The 18334-nt window shown below is 44.1% G+C and overlaps 1 protein-coding gene across 2 annotated transcripts; it reads left to right on the top strand.

Moving 5' to 3' along the window:
- The first annotated feature begins 868 nt into the window (after positions 1-868).
- Positions 869-8998, top strand: LOC135739369 (uncharacterized). 2 transcript variants are annotated; one of them, XM_073815841.1, is made up of 3 exons: positions 869-1189; positions 1412-8186; positions 8409-8998. In XM_073815841.1, the coding sequence occupies exon 2, from the start codon at positions 2046-2048 to the stop codon at positions 7812-7814; it is 5769 nt and encodes a 1922-aa protein (XP_073671942.1). In that variant the 5' UTR covers positions 869-1189; positions 1412-2045; the 3' UTR covers positions 7815-8186; positions 8409-8998. The 2 variants fall into 2 exon arrangements, with proteins under 2 accessions (XP_073671942.1, XP_065113691.2); XM_065257619.2 differs by lacking the exon at positions 869-1189 and having other exon boundaries at positions 1196-8186.
- The last annotated feature ends 9336 nt before the right edge of the window (positions 8999-18334 follow it).

Raw genomic sequence — 18334 nt, 5'->3', positions numbered from 1 at the left:
CATGGAAAATATTGATAGATAAAACATGTAGCCAATTATATAACGAATTCAACAATCTCTGTGTAACTTATATGTGTTTGACTTCATGCTGCGCTACAAGAACTGACAGACAGATGGCGTCACCGCGAGAGCAAGTCCGCGGTACTTTGACATCATCCGACTGTGGCGCCGCATAAAGTCGAACAAGCCAGTGACGTGGCTGACATACCACGCGACTGCCTGTTATCTGTTCTGCTTCTTTTTGTTTCTTTTTTTTTTTGTGCACCCGAGCTTCGTTTACAGTCTGGGGAGACGCACGCTTTAAGTTTGAAAAAAAAATTTCTTGTTATTTTGGGATCAAAATTTATTTTCGATGCTTCAACACAATCTTACTGACCCACTGATGTCACATGGACTACTTTGATGATGTTTTTATTACCTTTCTGGACATGGAAACAGTACATAGATTTTCAATGGAGGGACAGAAAGATCTCGGACTAAATCTAACGTTAAAACATCTTAAAGGCTTTGCAAGTAAGCAGCAATATTTTGTAAATATCTGTACAAATCTGAAATTTTATCATGGGCGTCGGAACCATTATACGTGGGTGGGACAGGACCCACCCACTTTTTAAGACCAATGATAATGGACCCACCCACTTTTTCTCTAATTTAGCGCATTTGTCTGTTCACTTATCAAAGCGCTGTTAGTTCAAATCCATTCCACTAGATCAGGGATCCCTAACCTTTGCTTTTTTTACACCGCGGACCCGTTTCAGCTTTTAAACATAATTCGCGGGGGTGAGTGGACGCTGAGTTGCTGTTCGAACATAGTGCTGAAAAACCTCATTTGCCAAATGTATAACGTTTTGAACAGAAGTGTGCAAAAGACTATGTTCAAGTTGCTCTGTGCGAGTATTGCGTCTGCTGAGTAGGCGGAGTTTAATCCTAAGTCTCGCGAGTTCGACAGAAAATAACGCGAGATCAGATACGCAGCAATGGAGGAGACGGAAGAAATGCGGTGTGTGTTGTTATTGTAAATTCATGATTCAATGTGAATTATAGCCATCCGGTTATAGTACAACCATAGAGCATTCATATCGTGTGCAGTTTGGCATTCTCAGATGTGATGGGCGGCCGATGTTGTGTGATCGCTCCAGAGATATGTGGATTTGTATGGTGAATACCATCACGTGCGTCATTGCAGATTGTAAGTGTTTGTTTTACTTTATTTAGTTTAATAATCATTGTCTTGACACTCTGTTAGATACATTAACAAGATGACTGTTCAGTTGTAAAGATTAGTTGCTATATTATTCATTTATCACATGTGCAATGACTCGCGTGTTCACTCAAGTGATACGATAATGGTGCGGCACTTTATTGTACAAATCGTGCTGGAAACTTATTGAGTTAATTTGTATATTTGCAGAACCACGTTCATCCACGTTTATCCAGCTGAGTGTGTATATTACACACACCCATCACGCCTATGGAACACCGCAGCACACGACAATACATTCATCATTGTTAATATCACCTCACATTAAGCCTCTCAGGACCAAATAAGGATGCAGACTGAGGATTTAACCACCTGTTTGAGTTTCAATGTGATGACATCGCGTGTGAGGATTAACATTTGACCAAATCTGTACCCTCCTTGCGTTAAGTGGACTTTTTGGAACACTTCAGACTTGCAAAGACTGAGTACACTCATTTTCACCACCTCATTGCCTGATTTGCAATCACATAATTGTATTTCTTGAATCAAAGTTTATTGTTATACTGATTGTTTATTTTGCGTAGGCCTACGCTGTTTTGTTTGAGAAGTATTCATGTTTTATTAACATTGTGAATAAGTTGTTCAATTTATCATTTGAACAATCAATACATTCAGTAAATCTGATCCCTGACTCTGGTGTCGTTACTCCTCTCCTAGTCCCTGGACATTAATTGGGTAAATAATCCTCTAAGGTGATTTAGATCCGTAATAGTAATCAGTGCATAACACAGTCTTCAATACATTTGATGGTCCTTCGAGCCGGATACCTATAACCACTTTAGCAATGATGTCCAGGCCTAGGGAGGAGCCTTTAGAGCCAGAGGTTGTACGTCCACGTAGAATAACTAGACCGCCATCGTATCTACGTGATTATGATGTCAGTTATTCTCAAAACCGTTTAGCGTTTGCAGAGGAGCAGTCTGAAATGCTATCTTGTATGCGTGAAATGAGGGAGGAAAATATGCGATTGAGACAAGATGTGAAACGCATATCGGAACTGATTGCTAATTCTCCTGTGTTAGCTTCCCAGGGTTCATTGTCTGTGCAGCGACCTTCGAATGATGATGTTGGGTTGTCATCCACACCAAAGTCTACCAGTAATCCTAACCAGCCTGAACACACTCCTTTGGTGCCATCTAGAGATGAATCACTCCACACAGGTCATAACCGTGGTGGCCGAGATCTCATTGAAGAGCTGACAGAAAGTTTGAAGAAAGTTGGTCGGTTTAATGATAATCAGTCTGGATCAGGTATGTCGACTCCTTCTTATAATGACCCTCTTAACAGCAAAAGTGATTCACCACGATACGGGAATGATGCTAACGTTCCGTTGAGGCAACATAGTCTGTCTGATCATTATAATCATCATACAGATAATTCTCCCTTTGGACAGTCTCGCATGTCAACTCGTGATGTTCATCGAACGGCAATTGATCCTTACCATCGTTGTTCGAGTGATAGACACTTACCAGACTATACTCAGAGGGATCATTTTGATCATTCTCCGTTTGATTGGAGGCAAGAGTGCATTCAAGAAAGTAGACCGTTGCCACCTAACCATTCTTACTATTCACAGGGACGGTCTGAGCTTCCATCTGCCTTATGTCCTTCATCCATGCAATATCGGGGACCCACTCCTAAAATCCCAGATTTCTGTCGGGATGATCCCCGGGAGTTTGCGCGTCTTAAGTTGGCATTAACCAACATCCTACCTGACGATGCTTCTGAGTCCTTTAAGTTCCAAATACTTATGGACCATCTTAAGTTGGAAGATGCTTTGCTTGTCGCTGACTCATATAGTCACAGTCGTACGCCCTTCAGCGACACAATGAGAGCACTCACTGATATGTATGGCCAGCCGCATCAGTTGGCTTTGCAGAGGATTGGTAATCTAATGGATGGGCCCAGTATCAGGAGCGGTGATGTGAAGTCTTTCAAGGCATTCGCCCTTCGCGTCCGTGCACTGGTTGGGATGTTGAACCAGTTAGGTAGCACAGGTTGGACCGAACTGAAATGTGGATCACATGTTTCTCGTCTCTTAGCTAAGTTGCCGTACGACCTAAGAGCTAACTTTAAGAGATTCATTAACCCACTACAGACACCGATTCCAACGCTACTCGACTTCGCTGACTGGTTAGAATACGAAGTACGTGTCCAAGTAGAGGGAGCTCAATATGGGACCTATCCTGACCAGGAGAAACACAGCTCTCGTAAAGACAAGCGAACTAGCTTTGTGCCCCGTAAGATGACTACTGTTCTACATGGAGGAGAGCAGAAAGTAGCACCAGTAGAGAATCCAAAGACCACGGCCACAGATCCAGACAGACCACAGGACAAGCCTAAGAAATATTGTCCATTCTGTGACACAGTTCAGCACTACATGAACCAGTGCTCTAACTTCAAACTTCTCTCTAATGAGCAGATCGAAAGTTGGATTAGAACAGGCAATAGGTGTTGGCGCTGCGGTCGAGGCCATTCGTCAGCTAAATGTACACTGAAGGCAAAGTGCAAGCGATGTGACCGAAGGCATCTTGATGTCCTTCATGATGTCAATTCCAGCTCAGAAGCAATGAGAAAAGGCAGTATCAAGACGTCTCAGAAAGATGCAAATTCAATGGAGCCTGCTTCTCAGACCTTGTACTTAGATCGACCTGCAAGTAGTAAGCAGGTGTTACTTAAGTTAAGCCGAGTGATCCTTCAGAATGGTGATAAATCGCTTGAAACTTACGCTGTGCTAGACGACGGATCTGAGCGAACTATCTTGTTGTATGAAGCTGCTCAATGTCTAGGCCTCCAAGGTGAAGTCGAAAACTTGGCTTTGCGCACGGTAAGACAGGAAGTTCATACTATTCATGGAAGAGCTGTATCCTTCTCTATATCACCTGTATCAAATCCTGACAGATTTTACTCTATCAAAGGTGCATTCACAGCAAAAGAGCTTGCTCTGGTTCAACATACTTACCCCATTGCTGATTTGCAAAGTAGATATCGTCATCTCCGTGATTTACCTTTGAATGACATCCACGAAGCACAGCCTTTGCTGCTTATTGGTTCAGATTATCCTCACTTGATAACCCCTGTCGAGCCCGTGAGACTTGGTCCCCCTGGAGGCCCTGCAGCGGTTCATACAAAGCTTGGCTGGACTTTACAGGGCCCATCAAGTTTCCTTAATCCTTCTTTACATTCTCAGGAATGTTTGTTCATTTCCTGTCTTTCTCCTGAGAATGAGCTTTTCCGTCAGGTTGAAAATCTTTGGAAGTTGGACACTCTTCCATATCGATCTGAGAAAGTGGTTAGTCGATCTCGACAGGATGCAGAAGCTATTCACCTTCTAGAGGAGAAAACCATCAGGATTGATGTGGATGGTGTCAAAAGGTACGCCACACCTCTACTCTGGAAAGAGTCGCCGCCTCCTTTGAACGCACCTAAGGAAGCAGTCATGGCCCTGTTACGCAGTTCAGAGAGGAAACTAGCTAGAGATCCTAGTATGGCTGAGGCTTACGAATCGGAGATTCAGAAATTGCTGGTCGCGGGTTACGTCACCCCATTGACATCTGCAGAGTACGATCTGAGCTACAAGTCGTGGTACATACCACATCATATGGTCCAGCACAATGCAAAGAACCGTATTGTTTTCAATTGTTCTTTTGAATACCAGGGTAAATCTCTGAATGACCATCTTTTGCCCGGTCCTACGTTAAGTTCTAGCTTGTTGGGGGTACTCCTCCGCTTTCGGGAACATCCCGTGGCCATCTCCAGTGATGTGAAGGGCATGTTCCATCAAGTCCGCCTACTTGATGAGGATAAACCATTCCTTCGCTTTCTGTGGCGGCATGGGAGGACATCAGAACCTGCTGTGGTGTATCAGTGGCAAGTCCTGCCATTCGGCACTGCGTGTAGCCCTTGTTGTGCTACTTACGCACTTCAGGCTCATGCAAAGGTGGATCTTGAGGCTACCGATGAAGTACGTCAAACTGTGGAGCGCAACTTCTATGTTGACAATTGTCTCAAGAGTGTACCAACTGAAGCTCAAGCTGTACAGCTGGTAAACCGATTGCAGTGTCATCTTAAGGAGGGTGGATTTGAACTGAGGCAATGGGCCAGTAACATCCCTGAGGTTATTTGCCACCTTCCTGCTGAGTTAAAGTCAAGTAGTAGTGATATCTGGCTCCGTCAAGAAATGACCAACCCTCAAGAGAATGCCCTTGGATTGATATGGCAGTGCAGATCCGACACATTGGTATACAAACCTTACCAAAAGGAAAAGGGTGAAACTACCATGCGGAACATCTATCGCACCCTAGCCAAGCTTTATGACCCTCTTGGGTATCTCATTCCGTATACCACAAGAGCCAAGAGTGTCGTGCAGTTGTTGTGGGACAAACAACGTGAATGGGATGACCCTAACCTACCGATGGGTCTACTAGACATTTGGCATCAGTGGGAGAGCGAGCTACCACATTTGCCGGAAATTCACATACCAAGATGTTACAGTGCCAGCCTTCAGCATCCAGTTAAGAGCCGCAGTGTCCATGTATTTTGTGATGCTTCTGAAAAAGCGTATGGCTCTGTGGCATACTTGTGCTCTGAAGACGAACACGACAACATGCAGGTTTCCTTCCTGGCTGCAAGGTCACGAGTCGCTCCAAGGAAACAGATCTCCATCGCTCGTTTGGAGCTTTGCGCTGCATTGACCGGGGCACAGCTGGGAGATGTCTTAAAGAAAGAGCTGACTCTAGATATCCACCAATTTGTATACTGGTCTGATTCGACTACGGTTCTTACCTGGCTCCAGTCTGATTCGTGCAGATACAGAGTATTCGTGGGAGTTAGAGTCACAGAAATTCAGGAGTTGTCCGACCCGGGAGCTTGGCGCTATGTTGATTCAGCATCCAATCCTGCGGATGATATCACACGTGGGTTGTCTCTGGTTCAGCTAGCCGAAGAAACACGATGGAAACGAGGTCCAGATTTTTTGACAAAGCCTAGTAGCTGTTGGCCAAAGGTACCAGAAGGTCAGGTCCCTGAAGAAAATCAGGAACTCAAGAAATCTGTGTTTTGTGGATCATTGAAGGAGGCTGAATCGCAATCTGAGCCTGACGCCCAGGAGTTCAGTAGCTATTCTGAATTTTTGGAGGCTACAGCTCGATCCCTTCACGGGGCGGCTGTTTCACTGAGTGCAGATGAGTTTCAGAAAGCAGAGTTATCTATCCTGAGACAATGCCAAATGCACGATTTCCCAGAGGAATTTTCTCTGCTCAAAGATGGAAAGGCCATTCCTGCACATAGCCGACTGATTAAGCTTGCTCCTGAATATGACAAAGAGTTGGATTTGATTAGAGTAGGAGGACGACTCCGTAGGTGTCATGGGTTGAGTGAAGAAATCCTACACCCTATAGTTCTGTCTCCAAACCATCCTGTAGTGAAGCTCCTAATCAAGCACTATGATGCACAACTGCACCACCCAGGAGCTGAACGAGTATTCGCTGAGTTACGGCGCAAGTTTTGGATTTTGCGAGGAAGAGAGGCGATCAAAAGGCATCAACACAGTTGTCTTGATTGTAAAAAGTGGAGAGGCAAGCCGATGGTTCCGAGAATGGCAGACCTACCTTCGTCCAGTTTGAGATTATTCAAACCCCCCTTTTATTCAACAGGGATGGACTGTTTTGGGCCATTGATGGTAAAGGTAGGTCGTCGCACGGAGAAGAGATGGGGAATTGTATACAAATGCCTCACGACTCGAGCTGTACATCTTGATCTGCTGTATCACATGGATGGCGATTCATTCTTGATGTCTCTCAGGCGTTTTGTTGCTCGACGGGGAAAGCCATACGAGCTCCTCTCCGATCAGGGAACCAATTTCAAGGGTGGAGCTAAGGAGCTAGAGCAAACCTTTCACCAGATCCAGCCAAGCCTCAGAGATCAGCTAGCAAAGGAGCAAATCAGATTCCAGTTCAATCCTCCCAGTGCACCTCATTTTGGTGGATCTTGGGAAAGAGAGGTGAGGTCGGTGAAGACGGCCTTAAGAACCACCTTAGGTGCTCAGACCGTTACTGAGGAGGTATTGAGAACAGTCTTAGTTGAGGTCGAAAATATTCTCAATTCCAGACCTCTGGGTTATGTCTCTAGCGATGTAGCCGATCCCGACCCAGTAACGCCAAATTCCCTGCTGATGGGGCGGCCTGACTCCTCTCTGCCTCAGGTTGTTTATTCAGATTCTGAATTACTCAGCAAGAAAAGGTGGAGACATAGTCAAGTTCTTAGTGACCATTTTTGGAAGCATTTCGTCCATGACTTCTTGCCCACTCTGCAATCACGGCAGAAATGGCACCGTGAGAGACAGAACATTGCAGTTGGTACTGTAGTACTCATTGTTGATGAACAGCTTCCGAGAGCACTATGGAAAGTTGGCACTGTTTCTTCTGTCATTCCCAGCTCAGATGGTAGAGTCAGAACGGCGGTTGTCAAGGTTAAAGATCAAACATACACCAGACCAGTAGTTAAGCTGATTGAGTTGCCAGCTTTACCCCCAGACACAGACAGTTCATCATAGACCTTACTAAGGGCAAATTTGCATACCAAATTTGGGGGCGGCTGTGCAAAAGACTATGTTCAAGTTGCTCTGTGCGAGTATTGCGTCTGCTGAGTAGGCGGAGTTTAATCCTAAGTCTCGCGAGTTCGACAGAAAATAACGCGAGATCAGATACGCAGCAATGGAGGAGACGGAAGAAATGCGGTGTGTGTTGTTATTGTAAATTCATGATTCAATGTGAATTATAGCCATCCGGTTATAGTACAACCATAGAGCATTCATATCGTGTGCAGTTTGGCATTCTCAGATGTGATGGGCGGCCGATGTTGTGTGATCGCTCCAGAGATATGTGGATTTGTATGGTGAATACCATCACGTGCGTCATTGCAGATTGTAAGTGTTTGTTTTACTTTATTTAGTTTAATAATCATTGTCTTGACACTCTGTTAGATACATTAACAAGATGACTGTTCAGTTGTAAAGATTAGTTGCTATATTATTCATTTATCACATGTGCAATGACTCGCGTGTTCACTCAAGTGATACGATAATGGTGCGGCACTTTATTGTACAAATCGTGCTGGAAACTTATTGAGTTAATTTGTATATTTGCAGAACCACGTTCATCCACGTTTATCCAGCTGAGTGTGTATATTACACACACCCATCACGCCTATGGAACACCGCAGCACACGACAATACATTCATCATTGTTAATATCACCTCACATTAAGCCTCTCAGGACCAAATAAGGATGCAGACTGAGGATTTAACCACCTGTTTGAGTTTCAATGTGATGACATCGCGTGTGAGGATTAACATTTGACCAAATCTGTACCCTCCTTGCGTTAAGTGGACTTTTTGGAACACTTCAGACTTGCAAAGACTGAGTACACTCATTTTCACCACCTCATTGCCTGATTTGCAATCACATAATTGTATTTCTTGAATCAAAGTTTATTGTTATACTGATTGTTTATTTTGCGTAGGCCTACGCTGTTTTGTTTGAGAAGTATTCATGTTTTATTAACATTGTGAATAAGTTGTTCAATTTATCATTTGAACAATCAATACATTCAGTAAATCTGATCCCTGACTCTGGTGTCGTTACTCCTCTCCTAGTCCCTGGACATTAATTGGGTAAATAATCCTCTAAGGTGATTTAGATCCGTAATAGTAATCAGTGCATAACACAGTCTTCAATACAAGAAGTAAATGTCAAACAACCATGCATTAGGGAAATTAATGACTGCTTTATTTATTTCTACAGACGTGTAAAACCACATTATAGCGGATTATTTTATTTTCATTGTTTCACGAGTTTGCCTGCCCATTTAGTCTTAATAATTAACGGTAAACAAACTTAGCTTGCTGTTCTTGAAGGCAGCTCGAACCTTAGGTCGGACTCGAGCCCCAAGTTCAAGACACAGAAGAAAAAAGGAGGAGATGATGAGGAGAGATGCCAGAAGAATTGCATCTGTCGCGGAGGCACAGAGACTCCCGTTTTGCTTTTAATGATAATTAACACAGCACTAAATGTGGTTCCTTTCAAACGTTAAAAGTGTAGGCTACTTGTTAAAATATTATTACTGCTGTAAAATAGTTATTTTGATTATGGCACGATCGCTGGATAATTTTCAAGATTTTTTTACAGAAGCCGATTACTTTTCATTTGCTATATGAACGTCTTCACGTATTGTTATTATTTGCGAGGTACATTTGCAGATAATTCATAAAGTCATACCTCTGTTTAATCGATTGTGTTTTAGAAGTACACATGCTCAAACTCTTATGACAGCATTGTTTCCCGACGGATACCATAAAATAAAGTGATCTCATTTCCAGAATCTCACATTTATATTTCTCTAGGAGAGAGAAAGAGGGATTGGGTATAACAAATAAAAAATGTATACAAAAGTTGTATCAGTTTACCTTCATTCGTTTTTCTTACCTTTTATTTCCTCAAAATAAAAAATAAACATTGTAGCCTACTGTCAGCAGAGTAGAGAAAAAAAATGACACAGAGAAAGATAAATGAAACATGACATCTGTCATTATTTGCAAAATATTTAAAGGGCTATTACCAGAATTTTGACCGTAATAGGCTACTGTCTTTAATTTAACGCAAATGTTCAGGCTAATTAAAAGGAAACATGAAAATGACATCTATTGCAGTAAATGTATTTTTCGGGAGGGGGTGGGTTATGTGGGGACCCACCCACTTTTCATTTGCTTCCGACGCCCATGAATTTTATAAATATGGAATTTAATATTATAACCAGTGTAACAGTTCAAGGATTTGGGGAACACTGGAATTTCACTAATTTGCTAGTACTGTATGTGGTTAAGCCAACCATGTGATACTTTGTTGAGCATACAAATTGTAAATGCATCCAGTATTGAATAATTTTTTAGTACTTGAAGCGAAACTCCAGCCAAATATTACAATAACCCCATAATTTACTCACCCTCAAGCAGTACGAGATACATTTGTCCATCATCTTTCAGACGAACACATTAGGGCTTTTCACACTGGAAAAAGTTAACCCCGGGTTAATTTCATTATTAAAGTTTATAAAGTTTGAAATGTAGATATTTTTCTTACAAATCACATCAATTAAATGCAAAATACTTCATTAACCCTTTGGAGACATGTGGATTACCCCTTTGAAGGATGAATGCACTTTTTTGCTGTTTAAAGTCAGAAGTTTTTCCATAATCATTGCTTTTTTACCATTATAAAGCAAGGACATTTAGTAAACTAACTCCAAATGTGTTTGTTTGAAAGATGGTGAACTTATGTATCTTAGATTGCTTATCAGTAAGTAAATCATGGGGTAATGTTAATATTTGGCTGGAGTATCCCTTTAAGTTGATTTCACTTTCACAATATTGGATAGAAGCTGGCCAAAATTACCAATACGTCTTTACATTTGGAGCACGCCTACGATGCCTTAAAATGCTGCCTATGTGGGCAGCTCTCTAGGATCTGAAACAGAGCCAAACCGTTAAAACAAGTTGTTCTTATATGGCCATTTAATTGGGCTTTTGAGGAACAAGGCAACATTGGAAAGGGGCGTGTACAGTTACCCTCTTGTTAAAAAACATTTACATTCACTTAGCTGTGCATTTAGCCAGATGCATTATAGTTCCCTTTCAATACGGTTCACTTCGCATTGCGTCAGTTAGCTGACGCTATGGGGGGAAACTCCTGTTTACTCCGTGACTGAAGCCTATTGGTTAACGTCTGTACAAAGTACAGACCAATGACGTTTGAACCCGCGCGCGGGAGGAACGCGTCCTTATATAAGCGCGGTTCAATCGTCAGGAGCTCATTATTTTCTCCTTCAGCGCGAACCTCTCGCTGCTCCGAAGAAAAAGAAGAAGCCTTACCTCGCCGTTGACAAAAGCCCTGCAGCGGAGTCCAGGCCTAGCGTCTTCCCCTGCCGTTTTCCGGCTGAGAACCGAAGATAGCAGAGTCCAGGTCTAGCGTCTTCCCCTGCCGCTTTCCGGCCGAGAACCGAAGATAGCCTTCGCTTGCTGTGGTACGAGCCCTGTGCAGCGGACACACGCCTGACGAGGTCTCCCCTGCGGCCGCCCGGTAAGATCAATATCTTTAATATAAAGCTTTACGCTAAAAGAGCAGGCGCTGTTGTAATAGCGTCCAGCACAGCGGCTCGGTGAGCCTCTCTGCTATGAATTTCCTCCGAGCGCGTTACCGGTCTGGCACCTCCCACGCCGGGACCGCGCTTATGCTTTGGTTGTCTTATCCATGTTTCGTGCTCCCCCTGCTGTTCCTCTCTCGCCGGGATGAACACACGGCGAGCCATGAGACTAGATGGATGCATAGACAAGCACACACGGACTAACCCCCCCTGTGTTCTGTCACACCGCAACCGTTGATGCTTACAGAGTCCCTTCGCTCCTCTCACATTAAGTGGCGAGATCTCTGGCACATATATTAATCCCCCGAGTGCATCGGGTGATACCGTCACGACGCATGGCTGTTCTGTCTGTGTTGCTGCTCCCCTCTGCCGTTCCTCTCTTGTTGAGATGAACAAGCGGGGAACCGTAGACCTGGATAGATGCATACGACAAGCAAACACGGGCGGTCTGCCCCTGTCTCTGTCATAGCACAGCCACTCGTGCTCCACGCTCGCGGAGTCCCTCGCTCCTTTCCCCACAGTGGTGAGGTCTCTTAACGGCTTAGCTAGCACGCGGTATTACGGCTCGCTGCCTCTAAATGCAGCTGTCCAGTGTTCAACGATTACAGAGCTTCATGCCCCTCCCCTCATGGAGCGGCGCGATCTCATTCGTCTGCTCGATAGGGCCGATTCGCCGCTATTGGAGCACCAAGAACACTCATTATAAGAGAGCTTCATGCCCCTCCCCTCCTGGAGCGGCACGATCTCATTCGTCTGCTCGATAAGGCGGACACGCCTCTATTGGAGCGCTAAAACACTTATTATAGAGCTTTACTGGCCTGAGCCGATCTCACTTCAGATAGCTCATTCTTCGTCTGCCTGGTAATTTCTCTCTGGTTTAGACGGAATCAGAGGCAGAACGAATTTGTTTATAATATTCTGAGGCCCGAATACTTCCCTTTATTCAGTCCCGTCCTATATCAGTGCGCTGAATATTGGTACATTCTTATATATATACCCGGTTTTTCTGCCCTTTTAATAAACGGCAAAACCGCGGGCCTCACGGCAGACTTCCTCTCTGCGATGGGTTCAGTCTGACATTAAACCACCTAGACATACTACCCTGCTCCGTGAGCCGTTCGGTCACCGTCACTACTGAGGCTTGTGCACCTGAACGGCTGAGCTCTGGTCTCCGCAGCACAGCTGCATCAACAGAGAACGAAACTGTCTGGGAAAAAAGGGGTTATGTCGCGCCTCGGCTGGACTGCCCTGAAATGTTTTCTGTGTGCTGTTTATCCAAACATACTGTGTAATACTGTCGGCTATGCGACCTCACTATAGTGGCGAACGGTATTTAATTCCTCTAAAAAGAGTAATTTCCGTGCTTACTATACTGTGTATTGACACCTACGGTTGTACGGTGTCTCTAAACACTTTATCGCCGTACTGACAAGCATTCAGTAATACGCACACACGGCCCGCTGTCCATAATTCTATCGACGCTAGCCGAAAAAACCCCGGTTTGGCCATATACTGTGTATTGACACCCCACGACTGTACGGTGTCTCTAACACCTTTCTGCCAAATTCGCTCGCAGCCCACCTCAGTTTCTCCGCTACGATGCTGATGGCGCAAACGAGCACGGTCTTACGGCTGTTATTCTCTCTTCCTAGAGGAAGGACAGCCTCAGACTTTCGCATGGCTCCAAGCGTTTGAATCGCGCCCTCTCCGGACGGCCACTCAAAGGCTTACAGCCAAGCGGTTTATGACGTTTTTCGGCCATATAGCTGATTTATATTAGCGGATCCGAAGACGCTCACACCTCCGCTCCAATACTCGGAGATATTAAGGGTAATATCAACCTCAAGTGAGCTTGCTACCCGCCACAATAAGTTTCAAAGCTTAAAGCGCGCGCACAGTCAGACGCGCGCGGCATCTCGTTTAAGACGGGCACACGTACCCCTCTAACGAGCCTCAGAAAGCTGAATATCGTGGCATTCTGTTCATAAGTCCACTTCAGTTTGACTAAGCAAAGGTCCCGCCCCGAGCTGACGGCCGGGAAGCTTGCTTAAGTTACACACGGCTGCATGAAGTGCTGTCATTACGAGCTAGCCCAGCATTTGCTGTGGGTTGAACACGCTTTACGACGGCAATCAGCCTTCGGCGCGTGGAACGCCGTTTGTCTCATATAAATCACCTTGTACTGTGAATACGGTACATTAAGAGGATGATTTAGCACTGCAGCACTCTCGACCGTGTTATTGTGATAATGCGGTCGGGCAATCTACGGTGGTTTCATTATTTACCGAACCAGACTGAGATCTCGCCCCCTGAACAAGCTGACGAGTCATCTCCTTTATAAACTCATTGCATCGCTTTATAAGCTATGTTCAATCAGAGTGATACGCATCTCATGCTTAAACTACCAATATTAACCCATTACGATGGGCGTGCGGAGATGGCATCCGTGGGACACGACCTACATTACGTGCCTTATGACACATTGACACAAGCTGCTAGGACCCCTTTCACAAGGCGTCCTTATGCAAAGTCTGATCCATTCTGTCTAGTGACATTTGAAAGTCAAAAACCCCCGCGAATCGCCGGTGGAACACTTTTCTCCTCACTACAGAGGCACGGCGGCTCTCTCCCCTACCTATATCTATGTGGCCGTGATAACAGCGAACCACGCTTTTACGACCGACCATTCATTTAATTCACAAGCCTGTCATCTCTCAGATGCGGACGGCGGCGGTAACAGCGAACCATGCTTTTACGGCTGGCCATTCACTTTATTCATAAGCCTGTCATTTCTCAGATGCGGACGGTGCCCGAGGCACAGCGCTCTGGAACTGTCCAAGGTCCTGTATGACACATACGTCTGACGTACATCAGACGATCAGCTGTTCATCTGCGTCACAGATCACTAGAGCACCTGTCAATACAGGCTATTTATGGATCGTTGACGTTATCACCTCCCGTGACAATTATGCTCACTTGTCTTAGAGCATGGGCATGGTCTTAGAGGTTTCTCATTTGACAATTGTGACACGGCCGGCTGGTCCCCGCCGTCCACGTTGTCAGTTTACAGCTTCGGCATCCCTGCTTCGCGCACTACTGAGGTTGTTGCATTAAAGGTGCGCCCATTAGCTCACCTGTATGCACGATATGGGTTTTAATTATATGCGTCCACATGTACACGCTATAACATTTTGGTATACAATAAGATGCGCTTGGGAAAGCTCATCTGTATACACAGCTGTGTTATGCTTTGTGACACATACATTGTTGTTCATCTGTGTACGTTCACGGTGCGTTGGGTGCCCACCGTTACGTTCATCAATCATATCTGTACACATTCACGGCGCGTTCTGTGCACTGATTTATCTATACGCATTCACGGTGCACTGAAGAGTTCACCCGTGTGCGCACAATTTATTATCAGAACACATGACGGCGCGCTCGAGAATCTTGCCGGCCTGTGCATTATAACACTCTGATTCATCTATATGCATTCACGATGTATTCAAGTGTTCACCTGTGCCCGTGCAATTTATAGTCAATACACATTTACGGCGCGCTTGGAAAGCTCACCGATCTGTGCACTATAATACTACCTATATGCATCCCGATGCGCTCGAGGGTGCACCTGGGTTCACACTATTGTGGTATCTGTATAATCCCACGCTACGAACCGTTCTGCCGCATATTATAGTCAGATCGACCGTTCGTGAGCTTCGCAGATCACTCACTACGTATGTCTGTTGCTAACAGTGGTTATTTAGATGGATCGTTGAAACCATCGCACTGGCTCACGCCCCTCTATGAGCTATGTCCTATATAGAGCCCACTCTGTGCGAGTTTGGCTTCTTCATGAACTTGGTCTACAGGGGTATCTATATCTATATTTGATATCTGCTACGCGGCCGGCTGGTCTTCGCCGTCTACGTTGTCAGATTGTACAGCTTAGATGTCCCTGCCCTACGAGCGCAGGTTCTCTCGGCTCAATCGTGCACGCTCATGCGTTTTATGTGTACACCACGGTGCGCTCAGCGAGCTCACCAACGTGACTCTGAATTTACTTATCTCGCACAGCCGCGGCGCGCTCGGTACCTCGCCGTCTTGTGCTATGTTATGTGCCCCCGGTGCGTTTAAAACCCCACCGTGTGCGCGTCAACAATTTATATGGTGCTTACACATTTGCTTTTAAAGCTGTGAATATGCCGGGTATAGGGCCACACGCAGTGTCTCTCCGGTAAGGCACTTCAGTACGTTGTGTATGCACGGCGTGATGGGATTACGTTCCCCCATAGCGTCAGCTAACTGACGCAATGCGAAGTGAACCGTATTGAAAGGGAACGCTTAGGTTACTCACGTAACCCCGGTTCCCTGAAATAACGGGAACGAAGCATTGCGTCTCTTGCCGTGCTACAAACGTCTACGCAGCGAGTGTTATTCAGCTGCGCGCTTCAGTCGAATATAATGAGCTCCTGACGATTGAACCGCGCTTATATAAGGACGCGTTCCTCCCGCGCGCGGGTTCAAACGTCATTGGTCTGTACTTTGTACAGACGTTAACCAATAGGCTTCAGTCACGGAGTAAACAGGAGTTTCCCCCCATAGCGTCAGCTAACTGACGCAATGCTTCGTTCCCGTTATTTCAGGGAACCGGGGTTACGTGAATAACCTAAGCGTTTCATACTCCATTGACTCTGAAAGCCATAATGGGAAAAAGGAAAAATGTTTGATGTTCATCAGCTTTGTCTCCCATTTTGTAATGTTCAGAGTGATGTGCAATACAAAAAACACACATCACACAATAGCACTACTGACCCAGTTTTTCAATGAAAGCTAAAATGATCGGTTGTTTCTGTTTGTCCTCTTAAGGGATTATAATACCCACTTCACTCACACAACAAACCAGGTCCTGATCAATATAAAACAGCTCAATTTAAAAAAGCTATTAAGATTATAGCAAAAACACTCCCTTTGTCCCTCACCAACATGATTTCTTGTCTATCTGCAGATATGTAAGAGAATGTGATGTTTTTTAGTACACAATAGAGAATCAGATGTCAGGTTTTCTGGCTTTTTACACAGTTACAAGATTTTAAATAGGCTCTTGGAGATATCCTTCCTGTGTGCCAGGTAACATTTTATACTTTGCAAATAAAATGAATTTTTGTCAGGTATTTTAAGACTAATAATAAAAATTTAATCATAAAAGTTTGTTGGCCAGAAAACATATCGTAAGGAAGTTGGATTGTAAAAATACTATTCTAAAAAATGCTGGGTTACTTGCGTTTTTTTAACCCAGCGTTGGTTCATAAAGGGACGAACCCAGCAGCTGGGTTGAAATTAACCTAGAAAATTTTAAATAATTTATCTTGACTAGAGATTAATTTTATAACTACATATAAGTTTTTATAACTTATAAAATGAAGTTGACTTTTCAACAATAAGTTGTAGCAACTCATCTCTTGTCAGACAAATTTTAGTAAGTTGACATGACTTATAAATCTGAGTTGATATAACAAAAAAATTTAAGGCAGCATGGATTATGTTACAGTGTGGGTCAAAACAACCCAGCATTTTGGGTTGAAACAACCCAGTATGGGTTAAAGGACAAGTTCGGTATTTTACACTTAAAGCCCTGTTTTCAGATTGTTTATGATGAAATAGAGCGGTTTTGACTGAAATTTCCACATATGCAGCTTCCCCGAGAATTTTGGGGGGTTTCTGTTTCACCTCCCACCTTTACAATGGGTTTAATGGTGCACTGGTACAATCCTTCCTAAAATGCATTAAACTTTCGTTTACAAAGACGTGAAACTCATCGAGTGGTCAGGGGTGTTCACTGGTATGCTCACACAAAAATCGCTGCAAAATACGCATTCCAACAGGTTTTATCGTAGTTTTTGTCCAACTCCATTGACTTGTATTAGATGTGCTGTGAGGTACGGTATTACTCCGCGCCGGGAACTTTGTTTCTATTCTTGCAATTGGCAATGGCAGATTAGCGCCACCACCTGGGCTGGAGTGTTTATTATTCAAGCTCTAAGCGGAAGAATGTACGGGTGTGAGGCGTTTGGAAAAATAGGTCCACAAGTTAACAACGAATGCTAAAACAGCTGTTGGAAAGCATCTTTTGCAGCGATTTTTGTGTGAGCATATCAGTGAACACCCCTGACCACTCGGTGAGTTTCATGTCTTTGTAAACGAAAGTTTGATGCATTTTAGGGAGGATTGTTCCAGTGCACCATTAAACCCATTGTAGGGGTGTGAGGTGAAACACAAACATCCGAAAACTCTCAGGGCAGCCGCAAATGTCGAAATTTCAGTCAAAACCGTTCTATTTCACTATAAACAATCTGAAAACAGGGCTTTAAGTGTAAAATACCGAACTTGTCCTTTAAATTATAACCCATCAGGCTGGAGTCATCCCTTGTGACCCAATGCTAGGTTAAAAATAACCCAGCATTGGGTTATTAAACAGTGGACCTTAATGGCACTGATAAGCACCCTTGTCAAAACCTTTAAGATCACTTTCATTTTGGCTGCTTTGCTTTGGTCCAAAACTGTTCAAGATGTTATTAATATAATAAAAAATGTTCAGTATGTTGTACCCTATTTTACCCTGTGCTGTGTAGTTTAATGCTAACCCTTCTGAAAACCAGCCATGGTATTATTACTGTCATGAACGTGTAAGGACAGAACACAAATGTAGGTGGTTGATGAACACAAAACTTTGACAAAAACAGGAAAGCAAAATCCAAAAGGGGGCAAAACAGAAAATAAACAAGAAACAGACTAAGGACTTTGAATAAAACAAAACAAAGCAAGAAACATAAAAAACTTCACAACATAATCATTTTACTAGATTTGACAAGGTAGTTT

The sequence above is a fragment of the Paramisgurnus dabryanus genome, chromosome 9 (assembly GCF_030506205.2).
Source record: "Paramisgurnus dabryanus chromosome 9, PD_genome_1.1, whole genome shotgun sequence".
Lineage (NCBI taxonomy): Eukaryota > Metazoa > Chordata > Actinopteri > Cypriniformes > Cobitidae > Paramisgurnus > Paramisgurnus dabryanus.
This window is presented reverse-complemented; position numbering and strand designations above follow the sequence as displayed.